Source organism: Anser brachyrhynchus (assembly GCF_964034855.1).
Source record: "Anser brachyrhynchus genome assembly, chromosome: 1".
NCBI lineage: Eukaryota > Metazoa > Chordata > Aves > Anseriformes > Anatidae > Anser > Anser brachyrhynchus.
In genome coordinates this window covers 92,596,044-92,620,668 of record NC_137694.1, presented here as the reverse complement: position 1 = coordinate 92,620,668, position 24,625 = coordinate 92,596,044, and the positions used below count along the sequence as shown (strand labels likewise).

Here is a 24,625-nt window from a genome sequence, read left to right as displayed (position 1 = left end):
GTGGAATTTTCAGCCATCTGAAATAAAAAAAGATTCTGGGTTTTTGACGCTTGAGGGAATGTGAGAACAATCTAATTCGAGAAAAGTTACTTTTTTGTATAGAATAAAAACCTGTAGCAAAGTCCTGAGAGCTGTCTGAAAAATGGCTTGGGAGCTATTCTAATGAAAAAAAAAAACATAGATATAAACAAACTGTCAGAAGAGCAATGTAATTAGTCCTCTTGTCAAAGGAATGACCTGCAATATCACTGTGTAAGATGCTACTGCCAAATCCAAGAAGCATTAATCCTGAGTTGATCTAATCACTGTAATAAAATTACCAACATAGAAGATGAGCTTCATTATCATTCATGAGCTATAAGATGACTGGAAATGCTTGTGGTTCAGCATATGAATGTCCTTTCCAAATAGCTTGCTAACTGTAACGTATATACAAAACACATGCTCCTGTACTTGGTATTTCATACAACCAGCATCAAGGGCAGTAAACCAGACCATTGTCTTGCCTGAAACTGCTACATCAGTTTCAAAGTGAAGATGCTGAAACCTGTAGTTAGTGCCCATAATCACAAGGAAACTTCATTGACATATGAGATAGAGTAAAATTTATTCAGCATATTTACTATTCTAAAAGAATAAAAAAATGAAAAAATGGTCAGGGTAAAGGTCTTAGGAGCATGACTTTTTAACAGGCACACCAAGCTCCACATGCTGGAGAGAAGAACATTAGAGGTGCCCCAAACAACCACCATCATAAAGTAAACAGTAAGAGCTAAACATATGTTTGTGTTTTGATGTCCAGTAAATGTGAATCAAGAAAACAGAGCTACATGTAAATAGGCATGTAACAACAGTGGAAAGAGCACATGCTTATTGCTGGCTGACTCAGAGATTGTTCCAGGGAAGCTAGTAGTCATTGTAATGCCGAGCAAGGCTGTTGTTTATTCATTATAACCTAGCCAAACCAGCTTAACATTAGTTGCATTAATCCTTCCTGTACAATCAAATGTCACTTAGGGTACATGCAAGTTTCTGTATCTGTCTTGCACCTTAGGCTACTCTTATTCTCACTGTTGAACCTTCCCTGTGTAGTATATAACAGAACAGATATTTTACCATGTCCCTTTTCCATGTGCCTCTGGCTGTCAAATGACAAAGGGAAAGCATGTTTTTCAGCACGCACACAAATACAGATCTCCTGGGGAAACGTCTTTCATTCCTTACTTATTTTAAAACTGTCTTAGAATCTGAAATAAAGTTTCCTGTGCTGTTATTTATCAATCAGAAAGGAAAATACAAAATCATTTACTATATACACTCCAACAGCATTTTAAGGACGTGTTTTGTAGGGCAAGGACCCTTTTTAAAAATATCAATAGCAATATCTACCTCGATAAACTTATTCTGTAAGTTTCTAAAGCAAGCAAGATCCAGTACTACCTGTCCCCTCACATCAGCCTCTGCTATATAACAAACCTCTTCCTGAGGCAGTCTTGCTGTGAGCTCTTGGTATTTAGCTTGCAGAGCTGTAGTGAAGCAACTGGTCACTACCATGCCTGCACAACAGCCAGCTAGTTACTCAAAAACCCACAGGTGAAAAGAACTCAGCAGTCACAAATGACAGTGCAGGAGACAGCTGAGCCTGCTGTGCAAACATCTTGTGGTATTTTACTTCAGATTAGGTCTAGTGAATCTCTGATACTTTTTGCACAGTTTTTACTGTTTCTGAAAGCACACTTTAAATTGCTTGAGTATGAAATAAACACTCCGCAAACAGAGCTAACTTAAGGAGGGAAATCACAGATTGTTATATTGTACCTCAGAAGCACAGGGATGCTCCACAGGGTCCAAAAAGGCAAGAGAGCTTGTTTGTCACTGAGGTGATCTAGTTTCCTTCTGGGATGGAGATATCTGTCCTGGAACACATCCTTTTAAAGCTTGCTTCCTGCATGTGGCCTTTTTCCCCCCCTACAGATGTCTAGGCATAGAAATGGCAGAACTGAACCCTTATGGATCCAAAGCAGTTCTGGTGCACTGCTTTTTAGCCATTCACGTTTTCCTTAGGAAAAGGAAGCTTCCAGCTATATAACCACCTGGACTTCTGCTTTAGTTAGTTCCATTTAACAATCATCTGTGTTTGATTTTACAGTGTAATTCAGTGTAACGTTTGACCTTTTATAGTTCCCCAGTATCTGTAAATTGTTTTCCAGGCAGGTGGACTGTCTCTATATGGTGAAACGTAGCTTTTTTTCTGGGGCAAACTTCTACTTTGCATGATGTAAAGCCAAAAATTGACTGTGCATGGACTATTTTTGTTCTTACCCTAGCTCTGTTTTGTAAGTGGTTTGTCAGAAAGCACAAAACCAAACAATGAAATACATTTGTTCTTGGGGCTCTCCTGCCTGCAGAATGAAGAGCCAGCTGTGGTCCTAACAAACAAGGCTTTTGCAAAAAAGATGCATGAAATTTAGGCATTTAATTATATATGTCTGTCATGAAATGGTAAAGGCTCCCTAAATGACCATTCAAAAGGTTAGCAGCTGACATTTTAAGTTAATGCTCAGATTCAGCATGCCCCCTGATGTAGTGGCACAAAGAAACAACTAAGGGGCTGCAAAGCCCCTTTCAGAATGACTTCTGACTACCCTTACAAGCCTGTGGAGAAAAAAGGGCACCTCAGCTACAGACACCTACTCTTTCTAAGATTATGAATCCTGGGCACGTTCACATCACATCATACCAGGCCCCCCACCTCTGTGCAGATCAACCCTGTAGGCTACATACGCATAATTTTTACAACTTGTTGACAATTCCAGAGAGCATTAATGGGCATTACTGAACACTTGTATTTTCTGAACCCTGTATTTTCTGGTTTTAATAAAATCAGGAAATGAGAATTTGAAATGACAATTCATTTTTTACTTTTCAAAGGTCTTGAGCTTTGGCGTTAACCAGACTCTCCAGAAGACTGCATGATAAGCAGAATGCAAATTTATGTTTCTTCCATACTTTTTTTTTTTTCAAAAAAATGGGAATAGTAATCCAGACAGTTTTAATATGAGCAGTTTGCATAATAAATTATCAAGAAAAAGGCTATTTCAAGATCCAGATTACAGCTCACTTTGTATTTCTTTAAAAGCTACTCTATATACCTTTTCAATTCACATAAAACTTGTTATGCGCACAAATTATTTGCATAATATTCTTTGCATAAGGAATACGGGCTTTATTATTAAAGTACTCATTCAGCATAGAATTGTGTTGGGACCTTCTTGATGGAATAAACAGATTTAACGATTTCATAAATATGAGGCTGAATCACTACAGCTAAGTTGGTGACCTCCTTCTGCACAAGGATCCACCTTGCCGTATATTCTGTTCCCAGAAGTGTTGTAAGAAAATGCTGAGGGGAGAACAGGAATAGGGCAAGCCATATGTAATAATTCTGCAACAGCTTTCAGCTACTTTCAGCTAAATTTTTACATGCAATTTTCATAAGCTGTATAAATAGCTGAAGTATGTTTATGCATGAAAACAAATGCAAATTTTCTAAAATATGAAAGCACTTATATTTTCTGTCCTGCAAAAAGTTAGTTTCACTTAAACAATGTGTAACAATGACTATTCTCTCTCTCTCTTTTAAGAATAAAATGTTTGCTCTGCATTTTGGAAAGTACACATTATGAATCCTTTTTCTGCATTGTTATCCCTAAATTTTAGGAATTCATTTATTATTCTTTGCTAGGTGACTTAAGTGCAAAAATTAGCCAAAGAAGTTCTTGACTCCTCTTCATCTGAAAATCCTAAAAAGATTCTGTAGTTTGAGAGAAAATTTTGAAAAAAAAAGTCTCTAGCGATAGCAATGATGCTTCAGTTGAAAAGACGCATTATAAATAGCATAAAGAGATAGTATAAAGTTACCACAATAATGTGTGCTTTTTTCTAAATTCCATAGGATCCATGCACCACTGAAGTATTATTGCATACTCATTTGCACAGTGGAAAGAACATTTATTTTACCTATAAGTGTCCTTTGAAGGTATTACTACCTAGATAAAGGCAAATTTATAGGCTGTAGTTATATTTAGCTCTTCAAAAGCATTTGGCAAGGGATTTCAATCAAAGCAACAGAAGCTACAATAGAACATGGGATAAAAAAGCTGTCTGAAGAACAAAAGGAAAAGCCTCATAGCTTGAAGCTTTTCAGTATGGATAGAAATGTCTCCTACACCTGCATTCTTTCCCCCCTGTGAAGGGGCAGTTTTGGAGCTAGGAGATCTCCCACAGATGAAAAGTCAATAGTTGAGATGAGGTACTTTATAAGAAACAAACAGCCAGTCATGCAGTAACACAAGTGTATTAAATTAAATTTCAAAATAAAATTTCAGTATTCCTATGATAACTGGTGCATGGTAACTAATGGAGTCGTTGTTTGTCCGATTTATGAACAGTAAGTAAATTCATATATTCTGTATGTTCTGAACTCTTAGCTTTACTAAATACATGTCTTGTATTCCTTTTGGGACAAGTTACAGACTAGTATAAGTGGAACAGGATTAAGAACTGCAAATATCGGACTGTTGCTAAATATAACATGGGTTATGCTTTCAGGCAATAAATTACTAAGATAAAGTAGATATAAAGAAGATAAACAAGCATAAATGATGCTGGAATAGATGAACAGCAGAAAAGGAGAATTAGATGAAGACTTAAGTAATCCAATCAGTTAACTTGCTGAGAAGCAACATTTCTAGAAGAAATATTTAAAAAAATATCATACTGAGAAGAGAAGAAATGTGCATTTGGCACACCACACAAGAAATGCTGAATCATGAAGAACTTAACTCATAACTTAATTTAGTGGTAATTTCTGCTCAATTTGTCAGCTAAGTAGGGAGACACAATTTGTTCTAGAAAAAGAGAGAAATACGAAAAGAAAATCTGATATTTCATGTTAAGGAACTTGTTTGTAAATCTCTAGAGAAGAAACAGAGAGGTTAGAAATACTAGATGAGATGAAGGGGAAAAGAGATTATTGCCAAGCTTGCAAAGAACATCACAAGAGATGTGGGAGATTTACTTTTCTGTAGTTGAAGTGATTTCAGTTTTACTCTTTAAAACAGATTTCAAAAAATCTACACAACTACTGACCATCCTTGTGTGATCATACTTCTGGCAGGTACATACTACAGCAGGTAGCTTTTGCAAGATTTGAGATTTGTTCAAGCATCTGATTATTATATAAACTGTGGTCAGAAATCCTTAATAAAACAAACAGATATTGCCCCGAGTGAAATGGTGAAACCCCAAAGAAAACTTGCTTCTCCAAAATGTAGTGACTTAAATGGAAAATCCAATGAAGCAACAGATAAACAGATGCCACTATAGAGATATAAAGCACATTGTCTGTGAAGCTGAGGACAGACAAAAAGGGAGAGCCTGTGAAGCAAGAATCAGGACCAGCCTAAGATGCAGTTAGCAGCAAGACAGAGAGGAGACTCCACAATTTAGAAGAAAAGCTTGATCTTCTGAAGTGACATTTAACAGAGGGGATGGAGCAGGGAAAGAAACTGATTGTGAGAACACTGTCCCCACCATGCTGAACTCCTGCCAGTGATGACCGAGCAGCAGCAGGATGGCATGCCACTTAATTCCCACTTTATCACAGAACTGTAAAGAAAGCAAACGTTTTAGAAATTCTGTGCAAAATCTGTTGTCTCACATGTGCCCTAAGAGAGAAACAACCAAGGAGCCAGAGCAATGGAATATGGCTCTTGAGAAGAATCCATTGCCCCATGAACCCCATCGCCCCAAGAACCCATGCCCCAATCCAGGGGATGGGGCAGAAGGGTATGTGGGCTGCCATGCTGTGTAGCCTATGCAGTGAGTGAACCACACGACTGCAAACAAGTCCACCGCATTTTAGGCAAATCATGACGTACAAAAATTGGTGTTGCGAGAATTGCAGAAAACAGTTTAGTATACAGTTGTGAAGATCTAAAGACAAATAAAACATGAAAACATTTCCTATCCTTTTATCACTACAGATCGAAGGATAAAAATTAAAACATGTGAGGCACTGTCTCTTCATCTCTGATCACTAATAACAGCTCTATCAAGCCCCTTCTTGGAAAACAGTAGAATAATTTGGTGAAGAGCATGATGTGACAGAAAGATGGAATTAGATGACCTAAAAATGAACAAGCTAAGTAATTTTTGGAACTCTACCACTACTGCAGATCTACTTGATAAGGAAAATTTCAATTGTTAAGATGGCAATTAGACATAAAAATATATTTATGGAAGGTCTTATGATTTCTTTTTCCCTCAAAGCAAGACATAATTGGAAATTAGAATGAAAAGAATATTATATGTCATGAAGTGATAACTTGACCAAACAGTAATTTTCTGTTCCTAAAATATGGCAGAAACAAGCAGATGTCCTTGTTCACACTATTAGAAGCTTGCTTCTGACAAAAGCACTTTGTCATTCAAAGAAGTACTATACCATGCAGTTTTGTGATGCAAATTCTTGCTAACAGCAGATGTTTATTTAGCCCCTGCCCCTTGATCTAATGCAACAATTCTTGATGCAGGATTTCTCCTTGGAAACTAAACGTTGGGGTTAGGCTCAGGAACCTGAAAGATTTACTTAGCTTTGTACTTCCTCTGATCATCATTTTTGTGGGCGAAGGTATGTAATTTTTAAGCACATTCAGCAAACAACTTGCCTGTAAACTGTTGATATATCATATTCCTAACCACCTACAATTCCAAAATGTATTACAACTTCAAAACAAAAAAATGGTATCTATATTCCATGTATAGGAGTAGGAAGGTCTACATCTTTCAAACTGATCACTGTCTGTTTCATTCTTAGTAAACTCAGTGTTTAGCAAAACTATATATTTTTTTCAAGTGTTATTACCTTTTACGTTGCATTTGGATACAGCAGCTGATTCCAGAATCCTAATTCTTACCTGAAAAAACCTGAGTCAAGACAAAGTCATAAACTCTCATACTTTAAACATAACGGTGATTGTTTTAGTGCTTTTGCAATTGAACAGAATATTTTATTTCAAAAACAGACTAATTCAGAGATTTTCGTTGTTTTCTTTTTATGATTACTTATAAAACTGTTTCAAACAAAGGATCTTTAATGAGGCAAGGCAAACCCCTTAGCTGTCATGGAACAAGTACTCAATCCCTTTAACAACGTTGTTTTTTTTATCTATTCTTCCCAGGAGAAAAGGAGGGAAGGGAGCCCAGAAAACAAAAAAAAAAAACAGTGTTTAGTTCTCAAATCCAGACTGAGCTCAACAGAACTTTGTACAAAGACAAACCAGAGATGACTTAAAAGGAAGCTGGATAATCTTCAAGTAACAGTTCACCTGGGACTGCAAGTTTCCCAGTTGCTTTTGATGTCTCTTGATTGACTGTCTAAGGTGATTCTTGTTTGTCATTTGAAAAATGTGGTCATTTCTTCAAAGTGCCCAGAGGAATAGAGGATAAGCACCCTGGTCTCTCACACAGTATCCTACAGTATAGGACTAATCAATACAAGAGGAAGAAGCAAGCAAGAGAGGAGTATTATGTGCTATCATTATCTTGCATTCCCCAGCAAGAAGTTATCTTTAATGATTTAAAATACAGCACTGTTCTCGTATGGGGTTGTTCTCTTGAGCCTGTAAGGTTTTGTCTTATACAATAGATCCTTCACTGAATGTAATCCATATCTTTCCTGTTAACATCAAATGATAAAATAGGCATTACTAATTTTAGCTGTTAGCTCTAGGAAACATGCTCTGCTCAGAGAAAGGTACTGAACGTATGCTAGCATTGCTTACTAGATCTGCAAAAAAGGCTAGTTAATTGCACTGAAGGCAGGTGAAAACCACTTTCTTCGTAGGCTGCTAAGATCATACAGCCACAACAAAGCACTAACGTGAAGACTCTGTCTGAGCATCACAGGGACAGCTGCTTTTCCCCATCACCTTTTTGTTGTTGTTGTTGCTGATTGCTTGGTTGTGGGTGGGGGTTTTATTTATTTATTTATTTATTTGTTTGTTTTGAGCAATTGGAAGCTAGGTGCCATTTTGAAATTTCTTTTACAAGTTATTTTTCAGAGTAGAACCATACTTGGCATACAAGTCCCCAACATAGTTTTGCACCCAAGTGTCCATCCATGGACACCTCCACTACTTCCTGTGTAGAACCAGTGTTTTGCTGAGAACCCATTTCTGCCAGGCTCTCAGTCATGTAGCCACTTGCTCTCTCCAGAGTGAGGCTCTGGGAACTGAAACTGAACATACTAGAACAAGTGTGGTGACGCAAAAGTTATGGTCACTATTAGGCACATACCATCAATGTTATGTGTTTGCCAGAGGCGAACAAAAACATGCATTACCATTAGATTGAGAAAGTGAATTTATCATCCCAGGGAACTAGCTGTCAGGTGTAGTTTGCAAAAAGATACTAAGTTTTTTATTTGCTATAACTACATTTATACATATATAATAGTATAATTAAAGAGCAACAGAGAAAATCACAAACAAAAAGTCAGTCAACTTTTGCTTTCTATACATGCTTTTACTGGGTGTGATTTATTACTGTAGCCAATGGAGGAACAACTACATCAAAAGGACTTGATTAATTGAAAAGTTATTTTTCTCCCAAGTCCCAGGGATTTTTGCACAAATTCAAATTTCTCCTAGACCTTCTACTTTCTATGGTGGAGGGATATGCTTGAACTCTCCATGTAAATCACAGATCTAGGGGAAAACCCAGAGGCACAAACCAAAGTGATTACTACATTGTGGAAAATATGTGACTGAATGTCCAACTATGTGTCATATTTCTTCATTTCTTCTGCATTCTGTGCCTAACTGCATTTTTCCTTGAAGTGTGTATTGATTTAACACAGTAAGAGAAATTTAAGCGAAAGTCTGCCTTTGAAAACAAAAGCAAGCCTTCAATGTAGCCCTCTACAGAGGAGCCTGCTTTTTGTCATATTTTCCAAAGTATCACCAGATCCCAGCATGGATAACAGTCAGAACAGATGAAGTGCCATAGAATCGTAGAACGGTTTGGGTTGGAAGGAACCTTAAAGATCACCCAGTTCCAATCCCCTGCCATAAGCAGGGACACCTCCCGCCAGACCATGTTGCCCAAAGCCCCATCCAGCCTGGCCTTGAACACCTCCAGGGATGGGGCATCCACAGCTTCTCTGGGCAACCTGTGCCAGTGCCTCACCGCCCTTTGAGTGAATAATTTCTTCCTTCTATATAATCTAAATCTCCCCTCTTTTAGCTTAAAGCCATTACTCTTCGTCCTATCACTACATTCCCTGACAGAAAGTCCCTCCCCAGCTTTCCTGTAGGCCCCCTTTAGGTATTGGAAAGCTGCTATAATGTCTCCCTGGAGCCTTCTCTTCTCCAGGCTGAACAACCCCCATTCCCTCAATGACATGAAGTGTAAGAGTTTATTGTCCATCCTCAGCAGGAATGACTGAATCCTGCTGTCAGCCTTCTCATTAAAAAGTCAGGAACTAGGACCACAAATCCTACTAGGAGAGAAAATATGGCACCATAGAAATGACATAAGAAAAAACAGATGAAGTAGTTCCAAAATGTTTCAAAGATGTTCCTAACTTGAAACACGTCACTGAGGAAGACAACATAAATCATTCCATAGCTGGTACAGAGCAGCCCTGCAGCCCAGTAAGTACTGAATTGCCATTGCTAGTAACAGTCCATAGACTTTCTGCTGAGTTTGCAGGGCCTCAGGATGGTAGCTTGTCAAGCTTACTTTGTCTCAGCTTCTCTTGATCTGCTTGCAAATTCCTGACTTAGCTATAAGAGCAATTTTTTCTAATGACTAAGTGGATTGGCCTAATTTACTTTATTTTTCTTATTTTTGTATGATATAATCATAGTTTAATACAGTTATTCTCTGCAGAAGATACAGTTTAATAGGAAAGGCCTTGAAAACAGGGACACAGGACATGGTCTAGAGATGTGCATGCATGGGACAGTAAGAGATGTGGCACTGACTGACACTGGAGGCCCCACCACTATAGACAACTCACAAATGGTAAGTCGAAGAAATGCAGACTCAGAGCTGGGCAAAACTACCTATAGAGGTACAAATAGAACAAAGAATAAGCATCCAACTTGCATAAAATCTACTGTATATTGGAAATTCAGTTCTATCATGAACTAATCAATAAAGAGCAAGCAAAGTATAAAGCATGTTAACAAACACATAAGTATTACTTCAAGATGTTCCTAAGCTAAGGAAAGAGAAATCAACAATATCATATTCCTCCTATCTAAGAATTCAAGCTGCATGATCTCTTCTGCCCTGCAAAACCTTCAATATTAGGACACCACGGGCACTGGAATGGTAAGAATTATATTAGGAAAACAAGCAGAGACCATGAAGCATGAGTGTCGCAACTCTTTGTTGTTATAGAACCTTTTGCTCTATAAGTAGTAGTCTTATTTTTTTTTTTTTTGTCCCTGTAATAACTTAGTCTGGAGTAATAAATTCTATTTGGTTAAACTGTTAGGATTTCAATTGCATGCAAAATAAATTCTTGGCTTTACATATAATTTGTGTTTCATTTTTACCCGTAACAAGAGATTGAGGGTAACAATGTGTAGATAGTACTCTGCTCACAAAGGCCGTTTCACACTGGGATTTTAAATAATTAATATGTGCTATTGAAAATAATCATCATCATCCCTTTCCTCCCCATCCAAATTGAAGAAAAAAATGCTCAAACATGATATTTCTCTTCTGGTACAATTCATTGTTCAGTCTCTTTAAGTTCACTGATCACCTAGTAGTAGCTTGAAGGTAGTATTTTAGGAAAATTTATTTATTTAAGGCCTCATGCATTTTGAAAGCTGAGAAGCTGAATGCATGCTGATTTGAGGTTGAGTATTATGAGTTTCTGATAAATCTAAAGCAAATTTTTGAGTCCTCTTCATTCAGTGTTTATCCATAGATTTTCTGTGTCATGGTTGGGATTTCCCAGCACTTTTCCAGCTTGAACAGAAAGTGCTGTTGCTCATGCAAGTGACATATTTAATTCTGCTATAACAGTTTTGCAATATTCAGGATATGAAGATATCTACCTAATGGGCAAAGAAAATAATTTGATAGTTTTGACTCTGCATCGAAGTAGATGAGCATATCTGAGATAGATAAATTTAAAATTTCATACACCATCTGCACTTTTTTCTTTTTCACTCTAAAAGCAATTTAAATGTCATGTTCTTTGCCATTACTGTTATTACCAGTAGTCTCCTTCATGAAAACAGACAACTTAGTCAAGAAAATACTGTATTTCAGAGACATTGAGGGGAAAAGAATCTATTACAGGAACTTTCCTATAAAGACAACTCTTATTAAACTTTTGACTGATCATTTGTCTCTGCATTTCTTCAGAATGACTTGTCCTGTGCTTGTTTAACTGCATTATGATAAACTGAGATATGGGATTAGTTTCCTATGTGCAAGTCAGAAGCTAAAGCTGGCCATCTGTAAAATAAATGTTACCATAGGATGTCCAGAGTCTATGAGAAAAAATATTGAAAACTAAACCTGAATTAAACTGGCAAGACTTTACTTCAGAGTGTACTGCTGATATGAAGAGTGCAACAAAACCAAAAACAACTGTGTAAGCACCACCTTTAGGCTTGGTCTTTATCAGCTAGAAAGCATGAAGGTCCAGCCTTGCGTGCTGAAAGGAAGGAAGAATAAACGAACTTTAAATGGTGGCACACTACTGTATAACATTATTTGTGAAAGAGACTAGGAAATTAATTCAAAATAATGGTTAATTTACAGATTTGGCTAGAAAATTTTGCTGCTATTGTTGTTTTCTTGAACTAATAAGGCCTGTGTACTACAATGCACCAAACTGAAGCAGTGTCTCATGTGTGTCTTTGGAAGTGACTGAACACACATTGACCAAAATGAAATCAGCAAATCAGCACTTACAAAATATTAACACATTCTCTATGCAAAGATGTAAAATGAAGCAAGAGAGAATTAAGGAATAATATGTAGCATTAGTGGGAAGAAGTGAATGAAAGCACAACAGTATATTCTCAAGGTGCTGGAAGGAGCTGAAACAAGTTGCTTTATTTTTATGACTTCTTTGGGTATTACCTTGCTAAATCCTAACTCAGTTTCACTTTATATAGTTCCAATTATACTGGTTTACCACACTGAGCAACAGTGGGGACTTCTGCTGCCTTGCCTCATTTATAATGAGTTGCCTCTGAGGGGTTCACAGATCATTTGTCACCTACAAACTAAACATGTTCCAGAATGATGCCACCCCCTTTGGGCTTAAAAAAACCCCACAACAACAATCAAAGTTATCCTCTGCCAGAACAACATGTTTGACTAGCCTGCAGCATTTACAGTTGAAGACTGTACATGAGAGAAGGAAATTTTCTGTGTCTATCAAGAATCACAAACAGACAGCAAGGTAACCACACCAGCCTGAGCGGTGTTATGTTGCTCTGAAAATGAGCTTGCTGCCAGTGGCTCCAGAAGCATCAGGTCTCCCCCTTTTCAATTAAGCACCCACCTGATATAGGGGGACAGTGACTTTCATTACCACATTTTTGCAAAGTCCTCTGAAAAGCCTTGAATGCTCAGAAAGCACATCTTCATCGTTAAGTTCCGCTCGGCAAGTGGTGAACTCCTGCATACCTACAATTTGGAGACATGCTTTAAGTGCCTAGTATACAAATGGAAACTCAGATGTGCAGTTAGTGGAGCACTACAGAAATGAATTGCCATTTACCTATCAATAGATTTTAGACATCTCAGCAGTTCAATAGAAGCAGCTGTCCTTAAATACTTTTCAAAATGAAAGCCATTTCCACCTGACAAAAAACAAAATACAGCTGTAGCAAACAACAACAATAAACAACCCAGACCTTACCAACTATTTGTAAAATATCCTTTCTAAAAAGACTCTAGTGTTGTGGAAGCATTCAAACCACACTTTAACTAAATCATTTTTTCCTGAAAGCTCTAACCCAGAAGGTACTACAGAGATAACTGTGCTATGGAATTGATATAGGAAATCTTTTGTTCTTCATACACTGCTAACAGGAACATGTGATACATATGGTAGATATGATGAATAAGGCTAATTATGAAGAGCCCCAAATGGTCTTTCCTCTCCTTTCTGTTCCAAGACAAGTATCAAAGTTCTTGGAACTGTGCACTGGTGAATTTTTATAGCCATCTTATGGTAGTTGATGCTGGGTTATGTCATATGGGGAACATGGAGTGGGATTTCTACTTGAGCAAACAAAATCAAAGGGGGCACGTATATTTGAAAGGGAGAGGGGAAAAATGAAAATATGACATTCATGTAGAAGAAATTCAAGAACTGTGGGACCTCAAATTAAACTAAGGGGCAGTAGGTAGACAAAAATAGTAAAGGAGGTACTTTTTCTGTGCAAGGATAACTTAGGCTAGAATACTCCCACATCCTGTCCTGGATGCTAAAGCTGTGCAAGAGTTCAAAGACAGCTGGACAAATTCATGAAAGAAAGTTGCCTGTAAGGCCACTAAAATCAAAGATGTTGCCTTTGCTCAAGAGCAACCTGAGCCATAAGTCACGACTCATGTCTAATGGCCATACTGTCAAAGAATACAGAGATAAGGCAACCTCCAGAAAATATTTCTCATCCTCTTGTCATGCCCAACACAATTTGTCTCAGTAGAATAGTAAGACAATTTGCTTTGATGAAGCAGGTGCAGCACACAGCACAGGAAGAATTAACAAAAGTATATGGCACAACATAGGTGTAACTTGTTTTCTTACTCTAGGGCTGAAGCTTACTGGAAGCTGCTGTAAGTGTTGTCTTGCTCCTTGGTGAGTGGGCTTGAGTACTAAATGCCCATGTTATCTGGATGTTATTCATAATCCAGGTAGTCCTGAATAGTTTAGGTTCAGCACAGAAGTGCATACGTGTGGAGCAGCATAATAGGATGAGGACAAGCAGGAAAGGTTTAGGACAGCACATGCCTGTGGAAAAGCAGGGACTCTTTCCCTTGGCATCATCACCCTCGCTCCTTGTGACTGCAGAAGAACTAGTAGTTGAATGGCCTGATCTAGTCTACCTTCTCTTAAAACATCCTCATGTGCAGCCTCACATCTGACTGGCTTAGCCATGTGCCTCAATGTATCTTTACCGTCAGGGTCTTTAGCTTAGTTTCATGCTTTGCCAGAGCCAAATTACCTTTTGTTTGATCCATGCAAGTTGGCAACTACCACTAGTTTTCTAAGTGACCAAGTGCCAAACTAACAAGCAATACCACCACACCTGTAGGCACTGGGGGACTACAAGTAGCACCTTCACAGTATCACAGATTTCTAGGTTGGAAGAGACCTCAAGATCATCGAGTCCAACCTCCGACCTAACACTAAGTACTCCACTAAACCATATCGCTAAGCTCTACATCTAAACGTCTTTTAAAGACCTCCAGGGATGGTGACTCCACCACCTCCCTGGGCAGCCCGTTCCAATGCTTAATAACCCTTTCGGTAAAGAAGTACTTCCTAACATCCAACCTAAAACTCCCCTGTCGCAACTTTAGCCCATTCCCCCTCGTCCTGTCACCAGGCACGTGGGAGAACAGACCAACCCCCACCTCTCTACAGCCTCCTTTAAGGTAACTGTAGAGAGCGATAAGGTCGCCCCTGAGCCTCCTCTTCTCCAGGCTGAACAACCCCAGCTCCCTCAGCCGCTCCTCGTAAGACTTGTTCTCCAGACCCCTCACCAGCTTCGTTGCCCTTCTCTGGACTCGCTCGAGCACGTCCATGTCCTTCCTGTAGCGAGGGGCCCAAAACTGAACACAGTACTCAAGGTGCGGCCTCACCAGAGCCGAGTACAGGGGGACAATCACTCCCCTAGACCTGCTGGCCACACTGCTTCTTATACAGGCCAGGATGCTGTTGGCCTTCTTGTCCACCTGGGCACACTGCTGGCTCATATTCAGCCGACTATCAACCAATACTCCCAGGTCCTTCTCGGCCAGGCAGCTTTCCAGCCACTCATCTCCCAGCCTGTAGCTCTGCTTGGGGTTGTTGCGCCCCAGGTGCAGGACCCGGCACTTGGCCTTGTTGAACTTCATACAGTTGACCTCAGCCCATCGGTCCAGCCTATCCAGATCCTCCTGCAGAGCCTTCCTGCCCTCAAGCAGATCGACACACGCACTTAGCTTGGTGTCATCTGCAAACTTACTGAGGGTGCACTGGACGCCCTCATCCAGATCATCGATAAAGATATTAAAGAGAACCGGCCCCAGTACCGAGCCTTGGGGGACACCACTAGTGACCGGCCTCCAACCAGATTTGACTCCATTCACCACAACTCTCTGGGCCCGGCTATCCAGCCAGTTTCTAACCCAGCGAAGCGTACGCCAGTCCAAGCCACAAGCAGCCAGTTTCTTGAGGAGAATGTTGTGGGGAACGGTGTCAAAAGCCTTACTGAGGTCAAGGTAGACCACATCCACAGCCTTTCCCTCATCCACCAAGCGCACCACTTGGTCATAGAAGGAGATCAGGTTCTTCAAGCAGGACCTGCCTTTCATAAACCCATGCTGACTGGGCCTGATCGCCTGCTTGCCCTGCAAGTGCCGCGTGATGACCCTCAAGATAATCTGCTCCATGAGCTTTCCTGGCACTGAGGTCAAACTGACAGGCCTAGAGTTCCCCAGGTCTGCCCTGCGGCCCTTCTTATAGATGGGCGTCACATTGGCTAGCCGCCAGTCAACTGGGACCTCCCCCGATAGCCAGGACTGTCGATAAATGATGGAAAGCGGCTCGGCCAGCTCCTCCGCCAGTTCTTTCAGTACCCTCGGGTGCATCCCATCCGGCCCCATCGACTTGCGCACATCCAAGCTCCATAGCAGGTCACCAACCATTTCCTCATGGATAGCGAAGGCCACATCCTGCTCCCCATCCCCTTCCACCAGCTCAAGGCACTGGGTATCCAGAGAACAACCGGTATTGCCGCTAAAGACTGAGGCAAAGGCGGCATTAAGCACCTCAGCCTTTTCCTCATCCTTAGTAACTAGGTTTCCCCTCGCATCCAGTAAAGGATGGAGATTCTCCTTAGTCCTCCGTTTCGCGTTGATATATTTGTAAAAGGATTTTTTGTTGTCTTTAACGGCAGTAGCCAGGTTGAGCTCCAGATGAGCTTTGGCCTTTCTAATTTTCTCCCTGCACAGCCTCGCTACATCCTTGTAGTCCTCCTCAGTGGCCCGCCCTTTTTTCCAAAGATTATAAACCCTCTTTTTTCTGCTAAGCACAAGCCGCAACTCTCTGTTGAGCCAGGCCGGTCTTCTTCCACGCCGGCTCGTCTTTGGGCACGTGGGGACGGACCGCTCCTGTGCCATCACGATTTCCTTCTTGAGGAGCGCCCAGCCTTCCTGGACTCCTCTGCCCTTCAGAACTGCCTCCCAAGGGACTCGGCCAACCAGCGTCCTGAGCAGCTCAAAGTCAGCCCTCCGGAAGTCCAATACAGCAGTTTTACTGGTCCCCTTCCTGGCCTCGCCAAGAATAGAGAACTCTACCATTTCGTGGTCACTCTGCCCAAGACAGCTTCCGACCACCACATCTCCCACCAGTCCTTCTCTGTTTGTGAAGAGAAGGTCTAGCAGGGCACCACCCCTGGTAGGTTCGCTGACCAGCTGCGTCAGGAAGCTATCTCCCACGCTCTCCAGAAACCTCCTAGACTGCTTTCTCTGTGCCGTGTTGTGTTTCCAGGATATGTCCGGGAAGTTGAAGTCCCCCACGAGGACAAGCACCTTGTTTTCCTCTACCTTATGTTACTGCTGCTGCTATCACAACCTGTCCTTGGCCCAGTTGTCTGGTCTTTTAAACAAAGTTCAGAGCTGTGAAGAAGTCATCAGAGGAGGGTTCTCATGTGAAGCATGTGAACAAGGGCTTAACAGCGGTCCCCAAAGCCAAAGTTCGAAGTCCCAAAGTTCACCAGCCTAGAGCAAGTGGTTCATTCAGGGCTAATTGCTTGTAAATTAACACCGGAGCAAAAAAAAAAAAAAAAAAAAACAAACACCAATGAAAAGAGAAAAAGAAGGAAAATTGCATAAAATACTATCAGAAATCAAACCTATGGCTCCCTTTATACAGGAGATAAACCATCTGCTTCAGTTCATGCTTGGATGACTCCCCATTTTCAAAAATGAATGAAGTGAGCAGATTCCCCACTTCAGTTTTACGAGTAGCTATTCATACACCAGAACACTACAAGTATTTTATTGCTTTTACCCTTCCTCCCCAGCTGGTGCAGAGGCCAATGCAATTTTATTTATTTATTTAGAGGAAACAAACAAACAAAAACAAAAAACACACAAAGAAAACCAACCAACCAACCAACCAAACAAAAACCTCCCAGAGTCAAACTAACAGATGAGTCTGGCAATAAAGAGAAAGGTAGTTATTTGGAGATAGACTGGGGCTGTGTTTAGCAGGTGGAATCAGAAATATGGAGACTTAAGCCTATCAATATATTTCCAGAGATCTGTGTAATAATAGCAATTGAGAGCTTTTATAGCTACACAAATCTGTCAAACACCACTTCAATGATATTTCAGGAGGGAATTGGGCAAAGAGCTTTTTACAGAGAGTTAGGGGAGTTCTGTCACACCTCATCTATTTGATATTGCTTTTAAGTATTGCAACACCACCTCCATGCGGAAGGCAGCAAAGGGAGTGCTATCAAGCAAACCCAAGCTAAATTACAAAAGACAGCATCTCTTCTGAGGCAGCCAAAAAACCCCTCCCAAAAAGCACAATTTTGATGGTTAGTGTAGGATGAGTAAACTGGGAAAGAAGCAGTATTGGGTAATGCCAGAGGCTCCAACTATGAAAAAAATCTCTGAAATGAAATATAATTCCATTTTCAAAGTGACAGATTCATGTTTATATTGAAAAAAAATCATTACTTTCAAAAACAGAACCTAATTATTCCAGCCACCAGCACAGAACTGAGGACTTAAGGACCCTAAACAAAACAGCCTAGCATGTTTTATTTATAAGAAACTTATACTAAGATTGTTTATTACTTTCACCAATGAGTTATTAGGGAAGCTCAGGTTTTATTCACACTGCATATATTTTGTAATACACACTGGAATTAAGGAACTCTACAAAAAACAGATTACAGTTTTTAAAACATTGCTTTAACTTGGACACACTGAGTGTCTCACCTAATTTGCATGCATATATAGTCATATTGTATTTAAAATTAAAATCTTTTTGTATTGGCCTTTCCTTTTTCCTTTCTTTGCTAGTGAAACAGAAATGGCTCAAGTTCTCCACAACTAAAACACTGTGGGGCGGGGTGGGGGGCTCTTTTCTCTCACCCTGGTCTTCACCTTTCTGTTCTCTTGAGTGAGGGTGAGTGGACTGCCCTTTAGGATGAATCGGCTTCAACACCACTCTGCTGCCAGCTGCCCCTTTAGGTTTCCACTTGCTTATCCCAGTCTTTCTGCTTCTGAAATTAAACACTGCTTAAGTCAAAAATAAACAGGCCGACAAGCAAATGACTTTGCTTAGATCCCAATTTAGCTTTTGAATTGCTAATATCCATCTACACAAAATATGCTTCTCAAGTGGTGTCAGGGCATTTACTTATCTTGGTTCCCATGTATATTCCTGGACAAAGGGACAGCTGCAGAGCAAGTGCATCAGTTATTTGGTTACTGTTTTTACTCAGCATGCAAAAAGTTTCCAGAAACTGCCACTGGTACAGTTTATGACCTGTGCCCTCTCTCTGTGCTCCCCTTCTACTTTACCAACAATATTTGATGGATTGGCAATGGCATCTAGACAGAAAATAAACAAAAAAAGAACCAAACAAACCCTACTTGGGTATGCCAAGCAGTAAAGGCTTGCATACGGTGGTTTTCTTTGCTTAAAGAGAAGAGTGGTAGAGGTTTTTAAACAAATAACTGAGTTAGCTTTTGTTTCTAGGTGTTCGTCCACAGAACACAGAGTTATTCTGTACTGGGGAAACACAGAGTGCTGCAGAATACCATTTACCTCAGGAAATATTCCCAAAGATGTCCTAACTCAGCACTGAAGGAAATCTGTCCCAAGAAGACAATCCAGATTCTGTATTTCCTTTCCACTTGCCGAAAGAGTAATCTAAATAGATAAAAGCATTCCCAAGAAGATGGATGGACAAACCATTTTAACAGAAAACTACAGTGAAAAAACTCAAGGCTGCACCCAGAAACCAGTGCAGAAAAATGTATGGACCAGAAGAACATTCTTCTAAGAAACACAGTTTATGGACTATCAGAAACCTTGCGTGCTGTACACTTGCCATCCTAAGTGACTCAGCACCATGCTCCTGAATGCCTGCTTTGAAGTGGGTTTTGTTTGATTTCCTAGAAACAGAAATTAATTTCCTCTAACATTTCCAGCAAAGGGACCCAGCATTTTAAGCATTGCTTTCAGATGTGCACTACATCTATCCTACGGCATTTTTATTTATTTATTTTTTTTTCTGTCCTTTAAATAGGGGAATGATTCTTTTCATATTTTGTAACTCGTCTTTGCTTCTCTTCAGGCTCCTGACACACTCTTTTTGCATTTTCCTGAGCATCCAGTGGCACAGCTTGAGCAGGAAAATTCATTAGGAGAAGGAAGAGGAATATGAACTTAATTTTGCATCAGGTAAAACAGAGTGAGATACATCCTCCTGTAAAAGAGAAAATGGGCTCAGTCTCATGCTGTTGCAAAGCTGTCCCTTATTTGAGAGCTGCTTTGATGCTTCTGCTTAATACTTGCACGGTGGAAACTGAATCTGAATAAGTTGAAAAGGCTGGTAAGCCTTCACTCCCACTGTTCAGTAGAACAGTGGGGCTGAAGGCAACAGCAGGATACCCAGCTGCTGGCCTCTTGAAAGATTTTACTACTTCACTTTCCACGGAGGCAAAATAAAAGGAAAACAAGTCCTGTGAGATGAGAAAAACAAAGAAACAAATCCACTGGCTTTGACAAGTAAAAATAAAATAAACAGTGGAACGCAGTTAAAAATGGCAGACTCCTTCCAAACACCGGAAAACATGTGCACTGTCACAATAATAATTTAGGAAGTAATTTAAGTTCCGTGGTTAGCAATTTACCTACCTGCATCTGCTGCTGGTTCTCCCTTTCGGTGTTTCTATTATGCCAGCAAAGTTGCATGTGTTTCCAGAGGGAAGGAGCCTTGTCGTTATCACCCCCGGAGAAACTACAGAGAATTCATCTGTATGTGCATGAAGGAAGACAGAAGACTGTGGAAAGAAATAAACAGGAGAAAACATTTATTTGTTGTCTCCCAAAGTACAACTGTTTTAAACATAAGGAAATACTACAATACACGAAAACTTAGGGAAGTATAATCAGCCACATTGCTTAAAACCTGATCTTGGAGGACTAATAGAATTTGACACCAAAGCTGCTAAGTAATTCCTAACAGTAAATATGTAATTAACAGCAAACTGTTCAGTTGATCTTTTTCTTTTTTTTTTTTTTTTTAATTATTATTATTATTATTATTTAATGCTACCAGTGGAATAAATTTCGAAAAGCTTTCATTCAGTTTGTTCTCAACATGGCTTGGAACAACCACATGAAAAACAAACTGGGTAGTTTTCCAAAAGCATGCCATTGTTGATTTTCCACCGGAATACCCTGGGTCCTATAAACCAGGTGTTGCTAGAGCATATTGGAAATGAAAGGCAACATTTCACAATTTGTTTAAGCGAGATTATGCATGCTGCAGTGCCTCATTGAGTTCATGCAAGAGAGGTTCTTCCCAGTGCTTTAATTGGCACTTAGCTTCTTTTACAGCTTGTTCGCCTAGACAGCCTGCACAAAGTAGTCACTTAAAGTGTAGCTTAGAGCATTATAAAACACAGCTTTACAGGAAATATGAACATTCATTTGATAATTGCCATGACAACTCGGCCATGTTAGATTTAAAAATCATTAGTTTTGAAGCTGTGATATGCTGAGTGTTTTTCCACCTCTGGGCATTCACAGCAATGAGGAGCACTTGCTAAACCACCTGGAGGTACCTCGCAGCACAAGCTGCATGGGGATGAACATGACTGCAGCCTCCGTGGACCTCACAGGGGTTGGGGGAGGCAGGACCATCATCACCTGGGGGGCTCAGCCTCAGAGCTTCAGTCACATGCACGTCACCACCAAAAATTATTTAGAGGTTTACTGGGCTGAAAAGTATATTCACCCCCTCGTGTTACAAGAGAGCTCACAATAAGACCCTTTTTAATGAGAAAATACAGTTCACTTGCAGACCTAGAGGCACAGGAAGAATAAGGAATAACGCAGCCTACAACAATCAGAAAATACTCGTTCAACAAAACCCAAATATTCCATAGGGTCACGCTGACTGCTGAATCTTTTTGATTAAACTAAGAGGGGAAGTGCAGGGGGATGGGATGGCAGCCTTGAAGATGCACAGATGAAAAGATGGGTGCCTCCCAGAGATAGACTTCATAGCTTCCAGATGGCCAGAGAATTATTAAAATCTAATTTTGTTAGCCACAGAATAAATGCTTTATATTTCTCTCTTCTTGTAAACTTGGAAATTTAAGTATATAACATGTTTGCATGTTTGCCATTAGTACATTCGCATTTGGAAGAGTTTTTTTTTTTTTAAAGAGATGAGGAAAGCGATGGGAAAAACATTAAAACAGCTTTTCATTACTGCTATTAAAATTCAAGTCCATTACTGTGGAGAAATCGATTGATTCAACAGGAAGTTTGCATATGCCTTTCTTTTTTATTAACTGAAGAAACAAACAAATATATTTGACAATTTTTCTTCATGCTGCTGACAGTTTAGCCCAAACCACTCTCTGCTTACTGCTCTTGTGCTTACCGGTCCCAAGAGCAATCACTACAGTCTTGCTTGCTGTGCAAGATTCTTCTTTAAAATGAGCCATCACTCATGGTGATCACTTATTATCGTTGATGCTGTTTTTAAAAAGTCTTAAGAGTCTGCAAGCGCAGAGGAATTTTATGAACAAAGCATAAAGTCATAAAAGTCAGTAGTATTTTTATTCTACTGGCAGACAAGCCTTAGCTCTTAGTAAACTGCAAGTGCAAACTAAAAAGCAATATAGTCATGCACACAATGCAGCAAAATAGTTCCAACAGGTTGATACTGCACACCAATCTTCAGCTACTTTTTTGCCTTTTAACTTCATTCTTTCTAGCCTTTTCTAATGATGACTGAGAAGAAGAGATATGTGCTATGAAGAAGTACAACAAATCATCATAAGCATTTCTTTATTTTTTTAGCAGGTAGATTTTACACCCCCCCCAAGACAGTTAGAAGTGCATATAATGTTTCTTAATACATTAAGGGCCATGCAATGCATTGCTACAGATTTGATTAATTCACCTTCTGAAAGAGCAATAATACCTGACTCTGCAATGCTCAGCATTATTTAGCTATAATGCTGAACATGTTTCTCAAAAAATGATCTGCCATCCAGAGTCAATGTAGAATTCACAAATTTCTTCTCATTTTTCATTACTGTTTTCAAAAGTATGACTCATGTATTTTTGAATTTCATGGGACTAAAGGAAGGGAATCATAATCTGCATAGTTTGCATCCAAGCTTCCCAGCATGCATACCTAACAAACATTATAAACAAATACACCGCAGCCACAGGCTGCTCTTTGATTCATACAAATGGATTTCCTAACTCAACCTGACAGCTCAGCTGATTAGACAAATAAAATCTCTTGGATAACACTAGTGTTGATAATAACATTTTCCAAATGGGACAGCTATATTTTGTGCTAAAAATGAATATACAGTTAGAAATCATGGAAAAACTTGTACAACAACTAACAAGAAAAAGCAGATATTTTTAAAAGGCTGTGTCTTTTCTCATCCTTGTTTATGCAAGCAGTTTCTAGCTGATATGCACCTTAGCCAAGAGAGATATCAATACACAAGGTAAAGTGCTGAGCAGGACACAAGCTGCTGAGCTCTGCTGGGCTTATTAACTGTGGAGGTGGCAATATAGGTTAGCCAAGAGAGGCACCAATGCTGGGAGAGAACCCTCACTTTTCCATCCCTCTGACCTGCTACCTTCAAGCCACTTCTGCCCCTGGGAAGCACAGTGTGCCCAAGGGAGTGGACAAGGATGAAGGAAGAAGGGCAAGAGATGCTCACTGCAGCAGCCCAGCTGTGCATCAGGGGATATCAACGGGTAGGGGCAGGGAAGCAGGAGAAAGTCATGGTCATTGGAAAAATACGGTCTTATGAAAAGAAAAGAAAAAGGTCATGAACTGCTGGTTTATATCTTGCATTATGAAACGACGTCACTGGCTCGCTATCAAAGAAGCTCTCAGAGCTAAGACAAGCATATATCTGTGATGTTTCCGACACCAGCTTTAAATGTTTAGCTGCTACCAGAGAGAACCAGAAAGCACTCAAACAGCCCAAGGGAGAATACTGAGATGAAAGAAGATATCATTAAGATAATTTTGCATATAAGAGATCAGTACAAGACAGCAAGACAGCTCTTTCTCTAAAAAGAAATAGCAATTTTCTGATCTTTAAAATTAACTTGGAGACTCTCATTGCTTATACAGAAATCTTTCCAGAGAAAAATGAAATGGGGAAGGGTTCTCAGAATTCAGAATGATTCAAGATGATGGGACAATGCTCAAATGATGCTATAATGTTAGAAGAGTGAATTAGTCTCATTACCAGGCTCTTTTTTTCACTAGCACTGAATTTTTAAGAGCTGTTTCACAAAAAATATCAGAAATGTCAATTTATATAATAGTGCCCTGTTATTTAGAAAGCTTACTTTGACAGTATGAAGTGTAAACTACTTGTGAACATGAAAAATCGGAAGTGTCAGTGGATTTGTAAAGATTTTAAAACTGAAAACAATGAGATGATTTCATAAATTCTTGATTGTTCTAAAGAGTCTGTTTCAAATGACAAACTAGAAAAATAAACAAAATTCACTAAAGTAGAGATTATATTTTTTCCCCTTTGGTTTCCCCAGATTTTCAAATTAAGACTCAACATGTTTCAGCAGCAGAAAAGAGCCAAGAACTGAAGATTTCCTATTAGAAACAGAGACTGACTGATTGCTTCTCCCAACTAACAGACTGAGCACAGAGCTTGAGTTTCCTTTTCATTTGCTATTTTTAAATGATGCAAAATGCCTACTTGTGTAAAATGGATAAATATGCGCAGTGCTGGCAACCCAAAGTTTTGCTACTTCCGTGCACTCACAATGGTACATCTTAGACAAGTGAAAATTTAAACAGATGTCACAGCTCCACCTTCTGAACCAAGAAGGAAGGATCAGAAGGGGCATAATTGGTCACTCCAATGAACTAGAGCAATGAAGACGCAGTTGCTGAAACTGCCTTAACTGCCTTTTCTCTTTTTTTTTTTTTGACACAGCCCTTGCACTGATCAAAATCACAGTGTCAGATACAGCAAGCCATCCAAAAGAAGTAGGAGGCCATCAACTTGCCCAGTTAGAAGCAGCAGCCTGGTTTTG

At 39.7% G+C, this 24,625-nt stretch overlaps 1 protein-coding gene across 3 annotated transcripts in view; it reads right to left on the bottom strand.

Annotated features, from left to right (window-relative positions):
- GUCA1C (guanylate cyclase activator 1C) overlaps nt 1-24,625 on the bottom strand; it is a 130,283-nt gene that overhangs the window by 55,440 nt on the left and 50,218 nt on the right. Inside the window, exons 5-8 of one of the 3 annotated variants that reach the window (XM_080557629.1) lie at nt 20,204-20,349; nt 19,109-19,213; nt 18,430-18,560; nt 12,608-12,732 (exon numbers count right to left, since the gene is read on the bottom strand). In XM_080557629.1, coding sequence (XP_080413755.1) covers nt 12,608-12,732; nt 18,430-18,560; nt 19,109-19,213; nt 20,204-20,349 — 507 coding nt within the window. The remainder of the gene's footprint in view (nt 1-12,607; nt 12,733-18,429; nt 18,561-19,108; nt 19,214-20,203; nt 20,350-24,625) is intronic. The other 2 variants (XM_080557630.1, XM_080557631.1) reach the window with 2 other exon arrangements.